Source organism: Cnephaeus nilssonii (genome assembly GCF_951640355.1).
Source record: "Cnephaeus nilssonii genome assembly, chromosome: 1".
Lineage (NCBI taxonomy): Eukaryota > Metazoa > Chordata > Mammalia > Chiroptera > Vespertilionidae > Cnephaeus > Cnephaeus nilssonii.
The window spans coordinates 69,226,363-69,247,249 of record NC_137072.1 but is presented as its reverse complement, the minus strand read 5'-3'; the positions used below and the strand labels follow the sequence as shown (position 1 = coordinate 69,247,249).

Genomic DNA, 20,887 nt, shown 5'->3' with positions numbered 1-20,887 from the left:
GGACAAAGAAATAGTGTCAACAATAAAAAATAAAATTAAAAAAAGTTTTTTAAATTACTTATGTGACTTGCATTGTATTTGTATTGGACAGGATTATTCTAGAATATAGAAATCTTAAAGCAAGAAATTTATCAAAAAGAACCTTCCTTACCTTTTAGTTTAAAGTTTGGGATACTTTTGGTATGCTTTTCATCATAAATAAGAAATATTGCAGAAAAGCAAGGGAATCAAAGCACTAAGGGAAGCCATAGAATTGCCAAACAAGTCAGTGCAATTTTAGGTTGCATTTATTTTTCCAGGAAAAATTAACTATTCCTTTCTCTTCTAATGTGTTTTTGTTTGTTCATTTGTTTTAGACTCATATTTTAAGAAAGATATAGGCAATCTAGAGTGTATCCTTGGTAAAGCTCCTATGAAGAAGAGAAGGTCTCATCACCACACCATGGAAGGCAGCAACTATTGGGGGGTAAAGACATGAACATATTCAGCCAAGTGAGAAGACTCAAGAGGCATGATAGCTGTTGTCATTAGCAGGAAGTTTGCCCTGTGAAAATGGAATTGACCCAAAAGGTTCAATTAGGTCCAAGTTACTACTAGAGAAGATGATTCTAGCTTTAATACTATATGGAACAATTTTAACAATTAGGGTTGTCCAAAAATAGAAGGAACTACCTTATGAGAGTTTGTCAACAACAATTCAAGCAGGGAATTATGCCAAGGGTTATACATCAGGTAGACAGACCTTCCATAGTTTTTCAAACTGTGAAATTCCATGATTAAGTCTTTATTTACACCTAATTCTGGCAGAGAGCTGCCAATTCATGCATTATGACCAGAAAAACTACAGTTCCATGATTTAAATTAGTTTCTTGTTTAAAATATATAATAATTCACTTGATTAAGTTCAAGGAACCAGGGATTATTGTAGGAAAATATATGGTAGATAGGGATCTCACAAGACGCAGGGAGAGGGACAGTGATACAGCGGACTTGACGGAAACTGTAACAGGAACTGAAGCAGCATCTGCTGTCTTCCTCTCAGGCTGGTCGATCTCTTTCTTCTTCATGGTGTCTGCCGTTCTCAGCATTCTCCCTCCATTCTATTCTTGATACTGACTGGCTTCCTGTAACTCTACTCAGGCATCATTTCTGCTTGTTAATTAATTTCAGCTGGCCTTTCAAGGCTTCTCTAGCCTTGAATCTACTCCATGACCGTATAGCATGAGTCCTCCCACAGCAAAGAAAATGTTGTCTTTCTCGTTTTTCTCTAGTCTTTCATTTTCCCAATTTTAGTTTCATGAGAACAAATGGCCCAGCTTTTCTTTTCAAGCCCAGATCACTGGCTACAGAACGGATAGACTTTTCTTGGGTCAGATGGCTTCCACTGATCCAAAGAGCCGGGACTGGGGAATTTTACTTAGGAGAAGGAGGTTTCTACAAGAAGTAGATGTGGGCTGGGCAGGAAATTACTGATATTTCTGTAATCTCCACTGTTGGAGATCATGGAGTTATACTAGAAATTTGGGGATCTACTTAAGTTATTCTCTGTATAGGAAGAGAGAACTTATTCAAAAAATTCTGGTTTGGGGCTAATGATAAAAATATGAATTTTGCAGTAGGATGTGTTGTAGGATCCTGCTACTCAAAGTGTAGTCCATAGAGCAGCAACATCAACACCACTTAGGAGCCTGTTAGAAATCAGAATCTAAGGTTCTACCCCAGACCTACTAATTTAGAATCTACGTTTTAATAAGATTTCCAGGTGATTTGCATTCACGGTTCAGTTTGAGAAGTGCAGCTCTAAGATGAACTGATTTGATTTAGTCTTTCTGAAAGTTACCAAAGACTTTTTACCAGCAAACTTCCAGTAGTGATCTATAGACACATGAGAACCAAGTGTGAAGTTGTCAGAAATTTTGTGAGTTAGTTGATTTCATGTTTGGTAGCTTGAAATCAGCTATTGTGTGAACATTTACACCATGGAGATAGGCAAATGTTACAAATTCATTTCCTTTGTACCAGGAGCCAGTTGTTAAACACTTACCAGCAATTCCACTGGGCAATCTAGGATTTAGTCTCCTAGGGATTTTTGAAGAGAAGCACCCATAAATGGGGGAGGGAAGACAGACAAAATGAGTTCCAATTCCTTCCAAACTTTCAACTTTATGACTAAGAAATCATTATTCGAGATAGTAATTTCTTTATGAAAAAATAATCTGAGTCTGAAGTAAGCCCAAGGAAGGAAGGGAATCTAGGAGTTGGTAATACTTAAAATCCAAATAGGCAGATAGGCAAACACTGGAAATTTGCCCAGCTGACAGCTGGCTAGTTTAGGAGCTGCAATCAGGTGTGCAGTAGCAGTTTCTGTATAGAGGAGAAAAAGATAAGAGTGGGTAGATTCTGGTCCTAAAGACACCATATGGGGAAATTCGTGTTTTTATTGCCTATATTACATGGAGCATTAAATTATTAAACAAAACAACAACTCCTCCCCAAGATAATGACAGGTAGGATGCAAATGTTTCATAGTATTACAGTGGGAGTGGTACTGGACCAGTACATCAGCATCACCTGAATACTTATTATACCCTAGTACATGCAAATTCACAGGCCCACCCTAGGCCTACTGGATCAGAAACTCAGTGGGGCGGAGCCTGGCAATCTGAGTTTAAACAGGTCTTCTGGGTAATTCTGATGCACACACGGAAGTAGGAAGTATCATGGAGTTCCTTTTTTTTTGGTCCAATAAGACCCATTTTCCATTTGAACCCCAAATGAGAAGTGACTCTTCTTGCAATGAAGTCTTCAGCTCAACTGGAAGATGGTTGTGGGAGGCAGAAAACACAGATCAGGAGAATCACAGGGCTAAGCAAATATTTAAAAGCTTTGCTTAGCCAAGCAGGCAGGCAACTGGCATGTTGCCAAGACTCCTAGAGAGTATAAGCCTCTCTAGAAATCAACTGGAAAAATTTGTTTTAAAGTGAACTTTGAGGAAGTGCATAAACGCAGCCTAAAGATTTTCTTCAAATATGAATAAAAGTTCTGATATAAAGTAAATGACCTCCTAGCTGCTAGAGTCTAGGACCTAGCACATGTAGGGATAAGAATAGCAGGTATCATATTAAGAAATAAGCAGATATTGGAAGAAGGGATATTAGAACAGCATATTCATTTTGCCTCTCTGGTTAAGAACGCTCACTGGTTCCTTACTAATGACAACATTTAACATTAAATGAGTGTTGATTCTGTGTCAGGTACTGTAGTAAGTACCTTAGTAAATTATCTCATTATTAGTCCCAGATGAGGAATCTGAGCTCAGAGAGATGTAGTAACTTGCCCTGGGTCATATGGCTAGTAAGTGGTGATACTGGGATTCGAAACCCAGGAAATTTAGCTTCAGAACACCACTGCTTAACCAGAATGTTCTACTGCCTCTCTTCAACGAGAACCTCATATGTATTAAACATTTAGAGTCTTGGAGTTCCCCATTTCAGAGAGTGGATTTCTGTAGTTATTGTAAGTTTCAAACTAAATTAACCTCTTTCTATGTTATATATAGATAACTGGACTCTGAATCCCACTGACTAAAGTCATCAAATTCTAGTGCTCAAAGTGAGCAATTAGGTAAAGAAGCTGCACCTCTATAGGATATTGTTTTAATAGGGCTTATAAGCATACTACGTGAGTTCCACATTGACTATTTAAATTCTCCTGTTTTGAAAGGAGACATAAAGAAGTACACAGATGGGGGCCAGCTCACTCTGGCTACGGAAAGGGAGGGGTGTAGAGTCTAAGGACCAGCACCTGTAATCTGGGTGTTTGTTTTGTCTGAATGGATTTGGTAAATTTGCTCCTATTCTGGCATTTGTCCACAAGTAAAGTTCATTTTTAAACAGAGGTTAAAAAAATAAACAAAACATGATTTCTGCCCACACTGAGCTCAGATTGATGGGGAAAACAGCAATATTGTGGGAATGGTCGCACGACTCTGTGAATATTTGAATTGTACAATTTAGATTGGTGGATCGTTTGGTATGTAAATGAAATATCAATAAAACTCTTTGAAAACAAAACCAGATATAAGCCCTGGGGACTGTGCAAAGTCATGAAGAGATGGTCATAACTCAGCCGGGGAAGAGAGAAGGGCGGCTTCATCAGTGATTAAAGTCTGCGCTGAAATCTTTAAAAACAGTTACCTGGGTGATGTGGTACAAGATATTCCAAACGGAGGGGACAGAACGAGCAGCTGAGCATCGTGGTGATGAGAAACCCTGGGTGTGGGAGCGGGAGGATGTTGGCAGGAAGATTGAGGCTGGGGAGGTAAGTGGAGGCAGAAGCAGCTTCAGAGGTAGTCCCTGGAGGGTTTTATTTAAACTGGGAAGTGACACAATCTGTGACCAGATTTGCTTTAGATAAACCACACGGTCAGCTGTAATGTAATGGGAAGAATACTGGTTCTCTCCCCCCCCCCCCCCCCCCGCCCCACGCCACCCCCAGTCAGAATCACCTGTGCGTAGGTCTTACATCTGCCATATTAAAACTAATAGTGTTATATAAATTTGTTAAGTCTTGTTATTCAGTTGATCCTAATGCCATAGTTAGCCAGCAGGGGCGAAATGGAGAGCTGATAAATATTACCTTAACCCCCCTCTGACCTTGCGCTGAGTGAAAAGGTTTGTCAGTGATTGGGGCCCCCACCTCGGGTGTAGTGGAAAGCCTCCCGAATTTTTAAAGTCTTTACAAGACTGGCCAAGTGGCGGTGGAAGCTGGTGAGATTCTTCAGATTTTCTATTTTTCATACTTTGCTGGGTACTCTCACAATCTATTAAAAACGATCGTCCCTAGTACACTGGCAGAATCAAAAATTAAGATGGTCAGGACCTGGCCAGCAGGACCGCGTTCTGCAGGAAGAGCCGATTTCCCTGAAAGCGTTTACGCTCTCCTCCCGGAACCTTGAAACGCGGCGTCCCGGGCAGCACGGAGGGCTGAGGGGAACACCGCCACGGGGCACGCCGTCCAGCGCCCTTCCCACTCGGCACCGAAGCCGACTTGGTTCCTGCCCCTTTTCTTGCTCCTTCTAATCTCTTCCCCCCCTCCGCCAATTCCGGAAGGGAACCCTTTCAAGATTTCTTCCACGTGGAAGCGTAGGACCCATTTCATCAGCACAATCCGGAATGGCCAACATGGCGGCGGCCGTCAGATGCCTGGGGAGAGGTAAAGCCAGGCGTTGTGTGGGCTTGGGGGAAAAGACCAGTGGCGCCGTGGGGGTCTCCTGTTGTCCAGAGTGCAAGCCAGACTCCTACGCCCGGGTCTGCACTGGGGGCCGGAAAAGCCTCCTGCTCTTTTGGGCTCAAAGTTCTCCAGAGGGTCATTACTGTGGAAAAGCGACCTTCTCAGCGGTCTCGCTCCCTCTGGAGCCGTCCGCCGTGGGAGTGGGAGGGGAGGAGGATGTGCCTCCACACCCCTCCGGCCGCTCGTAGCGACCGAGGCTGTTCCCGATACCGGTGGTGCAGGTGCAGGTGCCGGGAGAGAAAGGAGTTGGCTACGCGAAGTGAGTTCTGATGAGGAAAAGGTTCTGCATATGCGTGTGTGTGGCTCACCACCGTAAACTTGAACGTTTACAAAATGCTTGTTGGTGCGTTCAGGGCTCTGCATGGTTGCAGGTGATTTCAGTTCTTAAACTTCCGAAGACGTTGTCTAATTTGGATCAGCAGCTGTCATTTGGTGGCTAATTCAAGCATACTTCTTGGTAGCCACTCTTCCCTCAGCATTTCAGAAGATCCAGTTAAGGGCTAGGATGACAGCCCTTTTTTGGTACATTGCTTTTTAATTTTTGTTTTGTGTTGTGTTTTTGAAGCACAGTGATGTGTATTGTTATTTAATTAAGATAGATCTTTTGGTGGAAGCATCACCTAGCATCACCCCCATTTCACATATGTCAGATATCCATTATGTGCACGAATCTGTTGTTGGGCTGTTTGTTGTTTTATTACTTTGTCTTTCTATAGCTGTGCCAATACCACAGCCTTAATTACCATGGCTTTATAACAAGTCTTGATCTCTGGTGAGGCAATTCCTTCACTTTTTTCGTATCTTTCAGAAGTACTTGCAGCAACTCTGTGAATGTATTATCTATTTTTAAAAATGAGTAAAATTTAAATTATTTTACATATTCAGGACAGACATACATATTCTGTAACATACTTTGAGCCTGAACTGGATTAAGTTAAAAATAAGTGAAGACAAAAATTGTTCAATTAGTTGTGTTTACTTGGCTTTAGTTTTAAGAAGTGGAGTGTCCATTATTACACTTTTTAAAGAATGGTTAAGAATCACAAAATATTGAATGTTTTTGTTTTGGAAAACGCTGATTAAGAATATAAAAATTGTGGATGTAATTATTATTTAATATTAATATTTTACATGTTTTTTTCTTTCAAGTCGTGATACATCAAAGGCATAATCTTTCCAAGATGGCTTATCAGACACCTCTTTACCCTTGTTCTGCATGTGTTCATGTGCCTAATAGACATTTTGCTGCTGCTGCTAGGAAGTAAGTATTTTTTTTTTAGTTATTTCATTTGCTATCATCCTAAATTTTGATTTAAAAAATTATGCTCAGTTCCATAAACAGATACAGGGACATATAGTTGTAAAAGCCTATCATCTTTGCTTTTTTGACTTTGTAGTCCTGAATAAAGTATATAACTTAAAACAATACTTAATATTTATTGAATACTGACATTCAATTATGAGTTTAATCCCTACAGCAACCTTATGTGGAAGCTATTGTTATTATATTCTCTTTTAGAACCAAAAAGCAAGGCACGGATAGATTATGTAACTTGTGCAACATCACAGAGCTAATGAGTGTTGAGGCTAGGATTTTGTGACATAATACGTATTTACTGGTACATTGGTCTCTGCCCAGTTCCTGACACAGAGCTTCTAAAACCCTTGTGAATCTCCTGAGTTATAGGGATGCTAGGAGCATCTTTTGTTCTTATATCGGGTCTTTGACCCATTTCCTGTTACGGAGTTTCTAAAACCCTCGTAATTTCCTGGGTGATAGGAGCACCTTTTTACTAACAAAGCAACTCTTGGTGGGCTCCTGGATTGGGGCTGGTCACCAGAAAGACCAAAACATGGTTAGAAGCTTAGAACTTTCAGCCTCGCTCTCCATCCTCCAGGGAGGGGAGAAGGTCTACATGATGAAGCATCCATTAAAATCTCTGAACTCTGGGGTTCAGAGAGGTTCTAGGTTGGTGCACACAATTTATGTGTCAGAGAGTAGTGCTCCCAACCCGATGGGGACAGACCCTTCTGGATCTCGTCCTCTATACCGACTTATCTAGCTGTTCATCTGTATCCTTTATCGTATTCTTTATTATATAAGAAACCAGTAAATATTTAAGGGTTTCTCTGAGTCCTGTGAGGCATTCTAGCAAATTATGAAGTCGGAGGAGGGGATTATACTACACCCTGATTTATAGCTTGTTGGTCAGAAGTACTGGAGGCCTGGACTTGTGATTGGCATCTGCAGTGAAGGCAGTCTTGTGAGACCGAGCCTGTAACTTGTGGGATCTAATGCTAAACCAGGTAGCTACCGGCAGAATTGTATTGAATTGTAGGACACCTAGCTGATGTCAGAGAATTAGATGGTGTGGGAAAAAAGCCTGTGCATTTGGTGTCAGAATTCTTGTGAGTAGAGGAAAATAGTTTCTATTTAACCAGATACTCTGTTCTGTTCTTGCTTACTTTGAATAATCTCCAGCTATATCTCCACATATCTTAGAGATTGTTTCAGATAGAACTGTCTAGTCATTCTTTTTTTATTGAGTTATAATTGACATATAACATATTAGTTTCAGGTGTACAGCATAATGATTTGATATTTATGTATATTGTGAAATGTTCACCACAATAAGGCTAGTTAACATCTATTATCATGGAGTTACAACTTTTTTTTCTTGTAATGAGAACTTTTAAGATTTTTCTCCACAATTTTCAAAAATAAAGTACAGTATTATTTACTACAGTCACCATGCTGTACATAACATTCCCATTATTTGTTGTAAGGTTTGTACCTTTTGACCATTTTGCCTACCCCTCACCTTCTGCCTCTGACAACCACTAATCTATTCTCTTTTTTCCCCCTTATTCCACATATAAGTGAAATCATATAGTATTTGTCTTTCTCTGACTTATTTCACTTAGCATATCTTCAAGATCCATCCATGTTGCGAATGACAAGATTTTGTGGCTTAATAATATTCCACAGTTATGAGGACACGAAACACAGAGTTTATTGTCTTATTTTCCACATGAGCAACTGTAAACCTACTTTTGCTCTACCCTGTATATACCACATTTTCTTTGTCCATCCATCCATCAATTCATATTTAGGTTGCTTGCATGTTTTGGCTATTGGAAGTAATGCTGCAGTGAACATGGGTTTATTTCATTGTGTGACTTTACCATAATTTAACCATTTTCCTATTGCTATACATTTATTTCAATCTTTTGCTATTACAAATGATCCTGCAATGACTAGTCATGTACATAGATCTTGTCAAATATTATGAATATGTTTGTAGTATAAATTCTGAGAAATAGAATTGTTGAATAAAAAGATGTGTCCTAGCCGGCGGTGAATGTTGACATATGAACCAGGGTCACGGTTTGATTCCCAGTCAGGGCACATGCCCCGGTTGTGTGCAGGAGGCAGCTGATCAGTAATTCTTATCATTGATGTTTCTATCTCTCTCTCCTTCTCTCTTCCTCTCTGAAATCAATAAAATATAAAAAAACGAACAATTTTAATTAAGAACAAAAAAACTCTTCTCTTTGATATACAAAAAAAGATGTGTGCATTTATAATTTTGATAGGTAATAGCAATTTGCCTTTATAGAGATCTTGTCAGTTTATGTCCTTACCAGCAAGTATTATTAGAATGCCTACTTTCCCATATACAGTATGTAGTCAAAATTTTTATTGTTGCCAATTTGATAGGTAATAAATGGTTTCATCATGGTTTTAATTTATATTTCTTTTATTATTGAGGTTGTATATCTTTCATATGTTTAAGAACAATTTTTTTTTTACTGTGAATTTTCTCCTCATGTCCTATTCTCATTTTTTTTTGCTTGTTGATTAACAGAAGCTCTCTGTATATTATAAATTATCAAATATCTGCACCATAACTTTTAACATGTTTTAACTGTTATGGTAGAGGAATGGATCAAGTGCTATGGGATCACAAATGAAAGGTCAGTTAATTCTACCTGGAGGAGAGTAGTGCAAGAAGTATTGGTATTTGAGCTGGGTCTTGAAAGATAGAGTTTTGCAGGGCAATTTGAGAATGGTGTTTCAGTGGGATAGAGGCATGAAAGTAAATGATATGGATGTAATACAGTCTGATATGACTTGAATATAGGATAAAGAGAGAGATGGTGGGGGTGGACTGGAGGGGGTCGATGAGGGGGAAAAGGAGACATATGTAAAACTTTCAATAATAAAGATTATAAAAAAAGAGAGAGATGGTGGAAATATAACTAGAAAGGAGGCTTCCTTTGAGTGTGAATAGTACCTGCATTATCTTTTCTTGTTGAGAAGTTCGAGAACTATTGGTTGTGCCAGTTTACATCCCTAACCAGCAATGAGTGAGAGTGTCCAGTTTTCCATATTCCTAACAACCCTGGATATCATCAATCTTTGTGTTTCTTCAGTGTTTCTAATTTATATAATTTTCCCATGTTTCCATTGGGTTGTTCATTTTTCTGCTTTCTTAAAGTATTTGTTTATTAGGGATAGCAATTATTTTGAGAATATTTTATGTTCAAATGTGTGTTTTTTGTCCTACAGAAATTTTTCATTTTATATTTTCTTTAAATTTGTATTCTAGTACAACTTTTAAAACAATTTCACTAACCTAAAAAACATAGTATAAGAAGTTTGCATACTTAAAAAAATGAAAAATTATTAGCAATATTTTTATGCCTGACAATGAGTTACTCAGTAGCTTAAAGAGGATCATAGTATTCATAATTCTAGTTGTGGTTTTAATTTTTAAATTAAATATACTGACTTTATAATATACTAAAAATAGATTTTTCACGGCTATTTTTTTTTTTTTTTAATTAGGATCTGAGACAGAGGGGCTTGCTTTTTTTCTCTTACCTCTTATCATTCTGAATCTCCCCGCTCCTCCATGCATATAAACCATGGTTTGCCAGTGGCAGATTGTGGTAAAAAAGGCCACTGTATCATCTCTGACTCTGGTTCTTTTCCTCTCCTGAGGTTATTTTTCTTCAAGTATTTCAAAAATTTTGTGGACTGCCAGACATTTTGTGTAGAACGGTCGAGACTGAAGTACGTGGCATTTATGTCTGGAAATGTGCATGCCCCTTCTGTCATAGCCTTGAATCAATCCAGTCAGTTGATCTAGGTTTTGGTTTTATTGTTGCTATGGTTACCATTGGCTTCATATTTCTGTACTGTCACTTTGTGCTTTGAGTGGGGGCTGGGCGGTGGAAGGTTTCTCTTCAGTGTTCTAGGTCCGGATCAGTTTTCTGTCTTGCAGTTTTTGGGGGAGAGTGGGGAGTACAGTGCAGAGGTTGAGGGGGTTTGGGATGCGGGGGTGTTTCTCCATACTCTTGCCTCTCCCCTAGTAGTAGACTGCTGTTGCTTATTGCTCAGTGCTTGTTAGGCTGGGGATAGGTATGTGAGGGAGTCTCTGTTTTTTCAAGTCCAGCATTTATCTTAAGTAGGCACAGTGTGGCTAGACCTTGGGGATGGGTCTTCTTAATATTTTTGTTCCTTGTTCCCATGGTATGTATCTGCCACAGACCTTGTGTGAGAATGTCCGGGACCTTGCCCATCTTTATTGATAGAGAATACTGCTTGCAGGACTGTTTCCTTCCCTACCCTCAAGGGTAGAAGTTTTAGTACTTTTTTCTTCTTTCTTTTTCCTGCACAGAATGGATGTTTACCTATGCCCTGGGTTTCAGAGTTACATGCTTTTCTGGCAGCAGTGGCTGATCTCCTCCTTGTCTGCACCCTCGAGGGAGGATTTCTAGTCTCTTGGACTGCTCTAGTATTTCCTAAGAGTATCAATGGAGGTCTGTGAAAAGGCCCTACGAATGGAGTGTGAACTTCCCTTGTGTTTGGATCTTCCAAGGGGGTTTACACTGTCACCCTTGCCCTAATATTTTAGCTGATTTCTTTTCCTTACCTGCTTTCCTTTCTCTCATACTCTGCTAGGGGTGAAACTTGCCCTGGTGGTATGCATGGGGGCGGGGTGAGAGTGTGGATGGACTCCTTGGATTTCAGGCTACTCATTTGCCCTGTGATCTCAGCTCTGTGATGGATTCAAGAAAAGTGGTGATTTTTATTTCACTCTTTCTTACTGTTAAAGCTCTTTCCAGCCTTTTTTTTTTTTTAAACTTTCATTTATTTGTATTATTAATGACTGGGTTTTATTCTGTCAGCTTTTACATTGTAAGTAGAAGCAGAACTTCTGCATTTAGTTTAATGAATAAACCAGCATCAGAAATGTTAGTGAATTTATTTATGTGATGTACACTGAGAAATACAAATTCCAGACATTTGCATTCCATTAATAATTACATGCCCTAGGCATTTTCTCTTTAGTGCTGTTTAATTCAGTTTACTTTGACAGAAGTTGTATGCTTTCCTCCCTCCTCCCCCATCCCAACCCTTCAATTCTTCAATGTCAGAGGTTTCTTTCCTTCAAAGAACTTGGATCTCTGGAGTCATAGATCTTCAAAGGTCTTGAAGTGAGCTTTATTATAGCGCTGATTTTTTTTCTTATAATTCTTTATTGGGGTGTAACCATGGAATTATTTTTCTTTTCATGCTTTTGGAATTAGAAGACAGATGAGGCAGGCAGAAAGTTATTACCTGAGCACAGTCCCTTTTACTCATTTAATCTTTGTGGTTTAGTTACCCAGGTAACTGCAGCTAAATTCTGTTCTCTTTGATTCAGGCTGCCAGGTGTTTCTCCCTCATTTTCCAAAAAAAGCCTTTCTAGTATGATTTATTTTAGGCTCTGAGAATTATACTTTTTAAGCTCTCCTGAAAGGGCCTTGCATAATTACATGAACATGAACAACAACAAAGTTCTTCTGGACATGATTCTTGTGAATAAAGATAGACACTTTTTGGAGAGTCATGGAAAATAGGCAGATGGTCTATGAAATTATTATTAATGGATTTTGCTCAGTTGCAGGTTTTTTTTTTGTAAGAAAGTATTTTCCTTAGAGTCCTATTCAGTCTGTGTTGTAATGATTTATACCTTAAAGCAGTGTTCCATTTGTAACTTAAAAATATTTTCACTGGCCCTGGCCAGTGTGGCTCAGTTGGTTGGGCATCCCATGCACTGAAAGGTTGCTGGTTCAATTCCCTGTCAAGGCACATGTCTCGGTTGCTAGCTGCATCCCCAATAGGGGTTGTACAGTAGACAGCCGATTGATGTTCTGTTTTCATATCAACATTTCTTTTTCTCTCCCTCTCCCTCTCCCTCTCTCTAAAAAAAAAAAATCAATGAGTATTTAAAAAAATATATATTCACTGAATCACCTCAAATATGTATTTTGTGAAACAAGGTTCAAAGCATAAATAAGTAAATTGTTGTATACCCAACTCAGTTTCTTAGTTTCTTCCTTCCTTTCTTTTTTTCTTTCATTACGTTTTGCAAATATTTGTTAATTTAAAAATCATATTTCAGCCCCTGGGAATTTCATATTAATTGCAAATTAATGGACAGGTTCAGTCATGAATGAAAATTTAGTGGTGAAATCAGCATTTATGTAAAGTAAATCTGTAGGTTACAGCTAGGACTCATTTTTAAAAAAATTCTTTATTATTTAAAGTATTACATATGAATTGGAGAACATTATGCTAAGTGAAATAAGCCAGTCAATGAAAGAAAAATACCACATGATCTCACTCATTTATGGATAATAAAGAAAATTATAAACTGTTGAACAAAAAGATAGGTACAGAGACAGTAAAGCATCAAACAGACTGTCAGATTACAGCGGGAAGGTTAGAGAGAGGTGGACGAGATAAGAGATCAACCGAAGGACTTGTATGCATACATATAAGCATAACCAATGGACACAAAACTCTGGGGGGTGAAGTCATGTATGGGAGTGGGGTGGGGGAGGCAATGGTAAGATATGTACACATATAATACCTTAATAAAAAAATAAAGTATTACATATGAATCCTTTTCCCCCATTGACCTCTCCCCACTCATTCCCACCCCCACCCTCACCCCGTACATGCCCTCACCCCCGCCCCCTACTGACTGTGTCCATGGGTTATGCTTATATGCATGCATACTAGTCCTTTGGTTGATCTCTTCTCTCCCTTCTCCCCCTCAGTCCTTCCCCTTTCCCCCTGAGGTTGGATGGTCTGTTCGATGCTTCTATGTCTCTGGATCTATTTTAGTTCACCAGTTTATGTTGTTCATCATATTCCTCATATGAGTGAGAGCATGTGATGTTTATCTTTCTCCTACTGGCTTATTTTGCTTAGCATAATGCTCTCCAGTGCCATCCATGCTGTTGCAAATGGTAAGATTTCCTACTTTTATACAGCAGCTTAGTATTCCATTGTGTATATGTACCACAGTTCGTTAATCCACTCATCTGCTGATGGGCACTTAGGCTGTTTCCAAATCTTAGCTATGGTAAATTTTGCTGCTGTGAACATAAGGGTGCATATGTCCTTTCTGATTGGTATTTCTGGTTTCTTGGGATATATTCCTAGAAGTGGGATCACTGGGTCAAATGGGAGATCCATTTTTAGTTTTTTTGAGGAAACTCCATACTGTTTTCCACAGTGGCTGCACCAGTCTGCATTCCCACCAGCAGTGCATGAGGGTTGCTTTTTCTCTGCATCCTCGCCATCACTTATCGTTAGTTTATTTGTTGATGATTGCCATTCTGACAGGTGTGAGATGGTATCTCATTGCCATTTTGACTTGCATCTCTCAGATGATTAGTGACTTTGAGCATGTTTTCATATGTCTCTTGGCTTTCTGTATGTCCTTTTTTGTAAGGGGTCTATTTAGGTCCTTTGCCTATTTTTTGATTGGGTTGTTTATCTTCCTTTTGTTAAGTTGTATGAGTTCCCTTATAAATGTTGGAGATTAAACCCTTATCGGATATAACATTGGCAAATATGTTCTCCCATGCAGTGGGCTTTTTTGTTTTGTTGATGGTTTCTTTTGCTGTGCAAAAGTCTTTTTATTTTGATGTCGTCCCATTTGTTTATTTTCTCCTTACAGCTAGGACTCTTACTCATTTTGTTTATTTTAGGTAGAGGGTTTATTACTAAAACAGGTTCTCTAAGCTTCTTCTATTGGCTCCACTGCTCTTTTACTAAATATAAAATAACAATGTGATTTCTCCAGTTTGGAAGGTTTCAGGGTTTTGTGGAATATACTTCCCAGGTAGCTGAGGCATGTTGCCTCCATTCACTTGGGCTCCTGCTTAGACTTAGACAATGAGCATTGGCATTATCTCCTATTCTGTTAAATTGCTCGTTAGCTGAGAGAATATTATTATTAGTTGTGGTAATGAGGTTTCATTGAGTCTAAAAGTGAGAATGGAATTAACTTTGGAATGGCTTTTGGGGTACTTTTTAAGAAGTTATTTTACTGCATCCACTTCTTTCACATAAATTTTATAGAATCTTGTATTAATTTTTTTTCTTCTATAACCAATTACCTCATATATTGTGGCTTAAAACAACACAAGCTTATTATCTTGCAGTTTTGTAGGTCCGAAGCCTAACATGGATTTCACTAGGCTAAGGTCAGGGTGTCAGCAGGGCTTCATTCCGGAAGTTCTAGCGGCTCTGTGGAAGAATTTGCTTCCTTTCCATTCCCAGCGTTGAGAGGCCACCTACATTCCTTGGCTCCTTACCCCAGGTTCTCCACCTTCAAAGCCAGGAATGGCAAATTGATTCTCTTTTCATGCTTGAATTTCTCTTATCTCTTACCATCTCGGTCAGATGCAGGTGGGAAAGGGGAAAGTTTCTCTGCTTTTAAGGATTCGGTATGATTAGATTGGGCCCACCTGGATAATTCAGGACACTCTCCCATTTTCAGATCTTTAACCTTAATCACATCTGCAGAGTCCTTTTTGCCATGTAGAGATGGACATCTTTGGGAAGCCATTATTCTGTCTACCACAGAACCCAAACATCTTTATAGAATACTAGAGGCCCGATGCACTAAGATTCATGCAAGAATAGGCCTTCCTTCCCCTGCCTGCTGGCACCAGCTTCCCTCTGGCACCCGGGACCCGGGCCTTCGCTTTGGCCGTCGCCTTCCGCCTTTGCTCTGGCCGTCACCTTCCGCCTTCGCTCCAACCGGAGCTGCCTTCTGCCTTTGCTCTGGCCCTGCTGCCCTCCTGTAGCTCCCTCCACCTCCCGCCCCTCCCCCCATCATAGCAGCCGTCCTGTCCCGCCCACTCCGTGCCTGTGCGTGTGCGCTGTCCAGAGGCCTGGAGCAGCCAGGGCGGGGCGGAAAGCCTGCGTCGTCCCCATGGCGACAACACAAGCGTCCTGGCCTGGCCGCCTCCATCTTTGTTGCGTCAATTTGTATATTCCCTTCTTATTGGCTGTGGGTGCCACCATCTTTGTCATGGAGTGATGGTCAGTTTGCATATTGTCCTTTTATTAGTTAGTATTATTTCACTGATTTAACACATTAAGTGCCCTGTCAGTCACCGGTGACTGACACTATACTTTCCATCCGGAAGACAAAACAGGCTGGGTGCTTAACGTGTTTTAAAGTGCTTATGGTTAAGAGATTATAGGTGTGATTTGACTTAATGCTGAGAAAATATATCACCTCTAGTTCTGTCTTTTCTTCTTAGCTTCAAACTCTTACCTGCAATTACCTGTTGAACATATTTTCTTAGATATTTTGTAAGCACCTTGTTAGCTTTTGCTATATAACAAACCACCCCACAATTATTTGTCATTGCCCACATATCTGTGGGTCAGCTGATGTAAGCTAGGTTTGGATGGGTGTCTCTGATGACGTTGGCTGAGCACGCTGTGCATCTGTGAGTAGGCAGGTCAAGTGAGAATTGTCTAACTTAGCCTGGGGCTCTCTGGGGGCAGCTGTGTTTCACATGTCTCATCTTCCTACCTTTGGGTTAGCCCAGGCATGTTCTTATGAAAATGGCAGAAATACAAACATGTAAGTGGAAACACATGAAGCCTCTTGTAACCTAAGCTTAGAGCAGAGAAACGGTCACTTTTGCTTATTCTGTTGTCCAAACTAGTCACATGGCCAAGTCAAGGTGCTGGGAAAGATACTTTTATCTTTTTAAATGGGAGGAATTTAGCAAAGAAACTTGAATGGATGAAGGGGTGTAAACAATAATATAAACAGAGCCACTTTTAAGTAGAGTTGGAGCTGCCATCCCAGAGGAACTTGCCTTGCAGGTCTATTCCTCAGAACTTTGGAATGTTAAAACTGGGCAAAATAACCTTTAGACTGGGCCTAAAGCAATCTTATATCCCAAACAATGTTTGCAGAGATAACAAGAAAGCAGATAATATAGCTATAACTATTTGAGTTTCTGCCTGGGTCAGTTTTTCCAGAATCACTATTAGTTTGTATCTCAAATAAATGCTTGCTGCCTCTCTCTCTCTCTGGCCTTTTATTTTTTGGTTAACAGGGGATAAAGAATTGGGGCCAGTGATGTAATTAACCCCACACTCACCTCTGTTTTACTTTATTTCTGGTCTTAGTTAATGATACTACTCTATGCCTAGTCATTTAAGCCAGAAACCTAAGAAGTATTTTAGAATCTTCTCTTTCCCCTTTTCCTATATTCAGTATCTACCTTGTAAATATCTTTCTAAACTCTCTCCTATTACCCTCACTGTTCTGGTTCAGGCTGTCATATCTCCTTGAGAAGAAAAGGAGGGAATAGTCTCTTACTTGTTCCCAATCTAGTTTCCTTTAAATCCATTCTTTGTATTTCAGCTGGAATACTCTACTTGCAATACATTGCCTCTAGAGGATGCCCTCAGGGATGAGAGTCACCAACTTTTATCTTCTGCTGTTTCCTGTCTTTTGCTTTACTCTTCAGTTCAAGAGTCAATAAAATAAGGCCAGTGGGTCAAAAAATCTAGTCCACAATCTCTGTTTGTATGGTTCATGAACTAAGAATGATTTTACGTTTTTAAATGACTGGAAAAAATGAAAAGAACAGTCATTTAAAAATGTAACATTTTTGTGACACATGAAAATTATAAAATCTAAACCAGTGTTCATAAATAAAATTTTATTGGAATACAACTATGTTTGTTCATTTTTGTATATGGCTGCTTTCATATTATAATGGCAAAGTTGAGTCACTGAAACAAGAGACCATAAAATACTTGCTATCTCGTCATTTTCAGAAAAAGGTTGCCAGCCCTTGCTCTAGTCAAGGAGAACTTTCTGTTCTATTCTATTTCACCCTCAACATGTTTATTATGTTGTTTCTTTGCCTGGCTAACTATTTTATTAAATAATAGCTTTATTGAGATACAACTAACATATTATGAAGTTCATCCATTTAAAATGTACATTTCAGTGCTTTGTAGTATATTAATAGAGTTGTGCATCACTGTAATTTTAGAACATTTCATTACCTTTCAAAAAAAACCCCATGTTCATTAGCAGTCACTCCTCATTTCCCTAATCCTTTCCCCCAAGCCTTAGAGGCTTAGACAATCACTAAATCTACTTTCATCTTCATAGATTTGCCCATTCTTGATATTTCATGTAAATGGAGTCATACAATATGTGGGGTTTTGTGGCTGTCATCTTCACTTACATAATGTTTTTAAAGTTTATACATATTGTAGCAGATATCAGTATTTCATTCCTTTTCATTGCTGATTAATATACCATTGTATGTATGTAACATGTACCCGTTTGTGATATGATGGACATCCATTTTGTTTTTACTTTTTGACGATAATGAGTAATAATGCTGTTGTGAATATTTGTGTACAAGTTTTTGTGTGGTCATAATTTTTCATTTCTCTCAGGGGTAGGGTTAGAATTTGAATTAAAGTCTGGGCAAATTCTTCTTTATTCTTTAAGAATTGACTTTGGGATCTTCTCTTCCAGATCCCTTTCCTAGCCTCCTAAGCTGGATTAAATGTTCATTCCCTATTGCTCAAATAACACTTGTAGTACTTGACACATGATAGTGACATTATCTGTTTGCATGTTCCTCTGTTCCTCTAAGTTTCTGGAGAGCAGCATCAATGCCTTTTTCGACTTTGTATCAACTGCAAACAGTACAAAAATTCACTTAATATTTGTTGAACTAGAAAAACTGTAAAGCAGTCTATGCTTTTAAATTAAAACAAACTTTATATTTTGTTATTTTTTTTTTGGTCTTATATACATGGTTTTTTTTTTTCTTTTTTCAGTCTCTTGGAATACATATTGAGATAACTGATCTTGAATTTATCTTTTTTCAAGGTCTGAAAAGAAAACAAAAAAAGGTACAACCAAAGAAAAAGCGTCAAATGAAAAAAAAGAAGATGACATAGAAAAAATAAAGTCAATCCCCTTTATGGAAGGTGAACCTGAGGATGATGTTTACTTAAAACGCTTATATCCAAGACAGATATATGAGGTGGAGAAAGCTATTCATTTACTTAAGAAATTTCAAATTCTGGACTTTACATATCCAAAGCAAGGTGTTTATCTTGATTTGACACTGGACATGGCACTGGGGAAGAAGGTATATAGACCCAAAATAAATTTATTTGTGAACAGTAGTTGTATGAATTGACATTTCTTAATGTTTTAATTCTTGCCTTTTAATAATAATTTTTAGAAAAACTTATGCTCTTTCTATACTTTAGCATGAAAAATATGTATGTTTGTTTTTTAACTTCCAAATATAAAATAGAATGTTAAGCATACTCTCGTAGTTGATGAACATATATCTCCTATTCAGCATAAAATCATTGGTATAAAGTTCAACAAAAATAATATTAAAATTAATTGAGGTATTACTATAACTTTGAAAAATTACTTAAACTGCCTGTGTGTCCTGTTCCTTCTCTGTAAATGAGAGTTTTGGATTAGATCATTGCCCTTCAGATATTTCCTTAGAGTCCTGGATTGAGACGAAGTTTGCATGAGTGGGGTGCCAGACCCCTCACTTGCTTCAATCTGAACTTCTCTGCTTTATCTGTTTGTATATTGCAGTTCTGTGAAAGACTTTTGTTTATAAAACTCTAAAAGTAGGAAAAACACTTGATTAGAATTGATGTCCATTATAGCTCTTAATTTTGTAAGCTTCTCACTTAAGAAATTTAATTTTCTTGGAAATGATATTTAAATTTTTATTCTCGGTCTTTTTTGGTCAAACTAGAAGGTGTAAGTTTTGGAATACAATTGAACAACCTCAATAATAACAATAATGATTGAGCATGTAAGAGGAGGCAGGATAGAGTCATATTACAGTACAGGCCAGCATCTTGTTGTCACCACTTATTAACTCTTTGAACTTGAGTTTCTGGTTTTACCTCTTCCAATCTCACTTTTTCCATCTCTTTAAAAAGGGAGATAAAAAGCTTTGTTCATATGGTTATAGCAAAGATTGAATGTGGTCATGCATGTAAGGACTTGGTAGGTGTTTAATAATAACAGTCAACATTTACTGGAAAGTTTTTATGTACCAACCACCATACTAATGCTTTGCATGCATTTTCTCATTTAATCCTTTAATAATTTCAGAAGAAGCCAAGACACAAAAAGTAAAGTAACTTGCTCAAGGTCAGAGAGTAGGGGTAGGGTTAGAATTTGAATTAAAGTCTGTCTCATTTCTTAGAAACAGTTTATACTAGCCATGTTATAATTTTATTTTATATCACAGTGTTACTGTTAGTTTATTTTAAAAATGTTGTGTCCAAGATGATCACTTTCTCAGTCAACTGTTAATATATTTCATAAGTGGAAGCCACTTGTGAACTAGACACATTGAAAGGATACTGTTGTCTTACTAAGACATTTTCTTAATCTTGATAGACTGCTTGTAACAAGTCAGTATTCTCCAGGGAATGCTATTATGATTGCTTGCCATTGAAAAATTTACTGAAACCAGTTGTTACATGTTAATGGCAAAGGAATGCCAGTGAATAAAATTGAGTTGCATGTCTGATAGAATGCGTACTTAAGAGTTGGTGCTTTCTTGTCTGAAAAACCCTCAGAAGGTTATCTCTACTCAAAATAAACTAAAAATACAATCTTTCAGTTTTAATTAAGGAACACCCCTTTTCTCTTTTTTCCAGACCTTAAGACTGCATCAAAACTATGAACTTAGAACTTGTTTCCATGTAAAGTTTCCCTAAGACAGTGGTCAGCAAACTGTGGCTCGCGAGCCCCTTGAGTGTGGCTCTTCCACAAAATACCACGTGCGGGCGCACACGTACAGTGCGATTGAAACTTGGTGGCCCATGCACAGAAGTCGGTTTTCGGCTCTCAAAAGAAATTTCAATCGTTGTACTGTTGATATTTGGCTCTGTTGACTAATGAGTTTGCCGACCACTGCCCTAAGAGATCTGAGCCACAAGCCTAGACAGGCAGGACTTTGACCAAATGACTGAACAAATTAGTTCTGAGGCCCTGTGGAATCTCCGCCCATATTAGGGTGCCTCAAGTGCATGCTACTGTTTATTTTAGATGTTCCCATTTTCTTCCCACAGCTGTCTGAAAGTGGTAGGTGGTTTAGGTTTTTTCCAAATAGACCCACTCAGAAGAGCCTTTCAGGCTTGGCATTCTGTCTTGGATTTAGAGTTAATATCACCAGATAGTTTAGA

The 20,887-nt window shown here is 38.5% G+C and overlaps 1 protein-coding gene across 4 annotated transcripts in view; it reads left to right on the top strand.

Moving 5' to 3' along the window:
* The first annotated feature begins 5,028 nt into the window (after window positions 1–5,028).
* Window positions 5,029–20,887, top strand: part of MRPL1 (mitochondrial ribosomal protein L1) — a 60,379-nt gene continuing 44,520 nt past the window's right edge. The window contains exons 1-3 of one of the 4 annotated variants that reach the window (XM_079769703.1): window positions 5,029–5,214; window positions 6,442–6,553; window positions 18,537–18,801. In XM_079769703.1, coding sequence (XP_079625829.1) covers window positions 5,175–5,214; window positions 6,442–6,553; window positions 18,537–18,801 — 417 coding nt within the window. In that variant the 5' untranslated portion in view covers window positions 5,029–5,174. Of the gene's footprint in view, window positions 5,215–5,338; window positions 5,552–6,441; window positions 6,554–18,536; window positions 18,802–20,887 lie in introns of those variants that run through there. The other 3 variants (XM_079769704.1, XM_079769705.1, XM_079769702.1) reach the window with 3 other exon arrangements.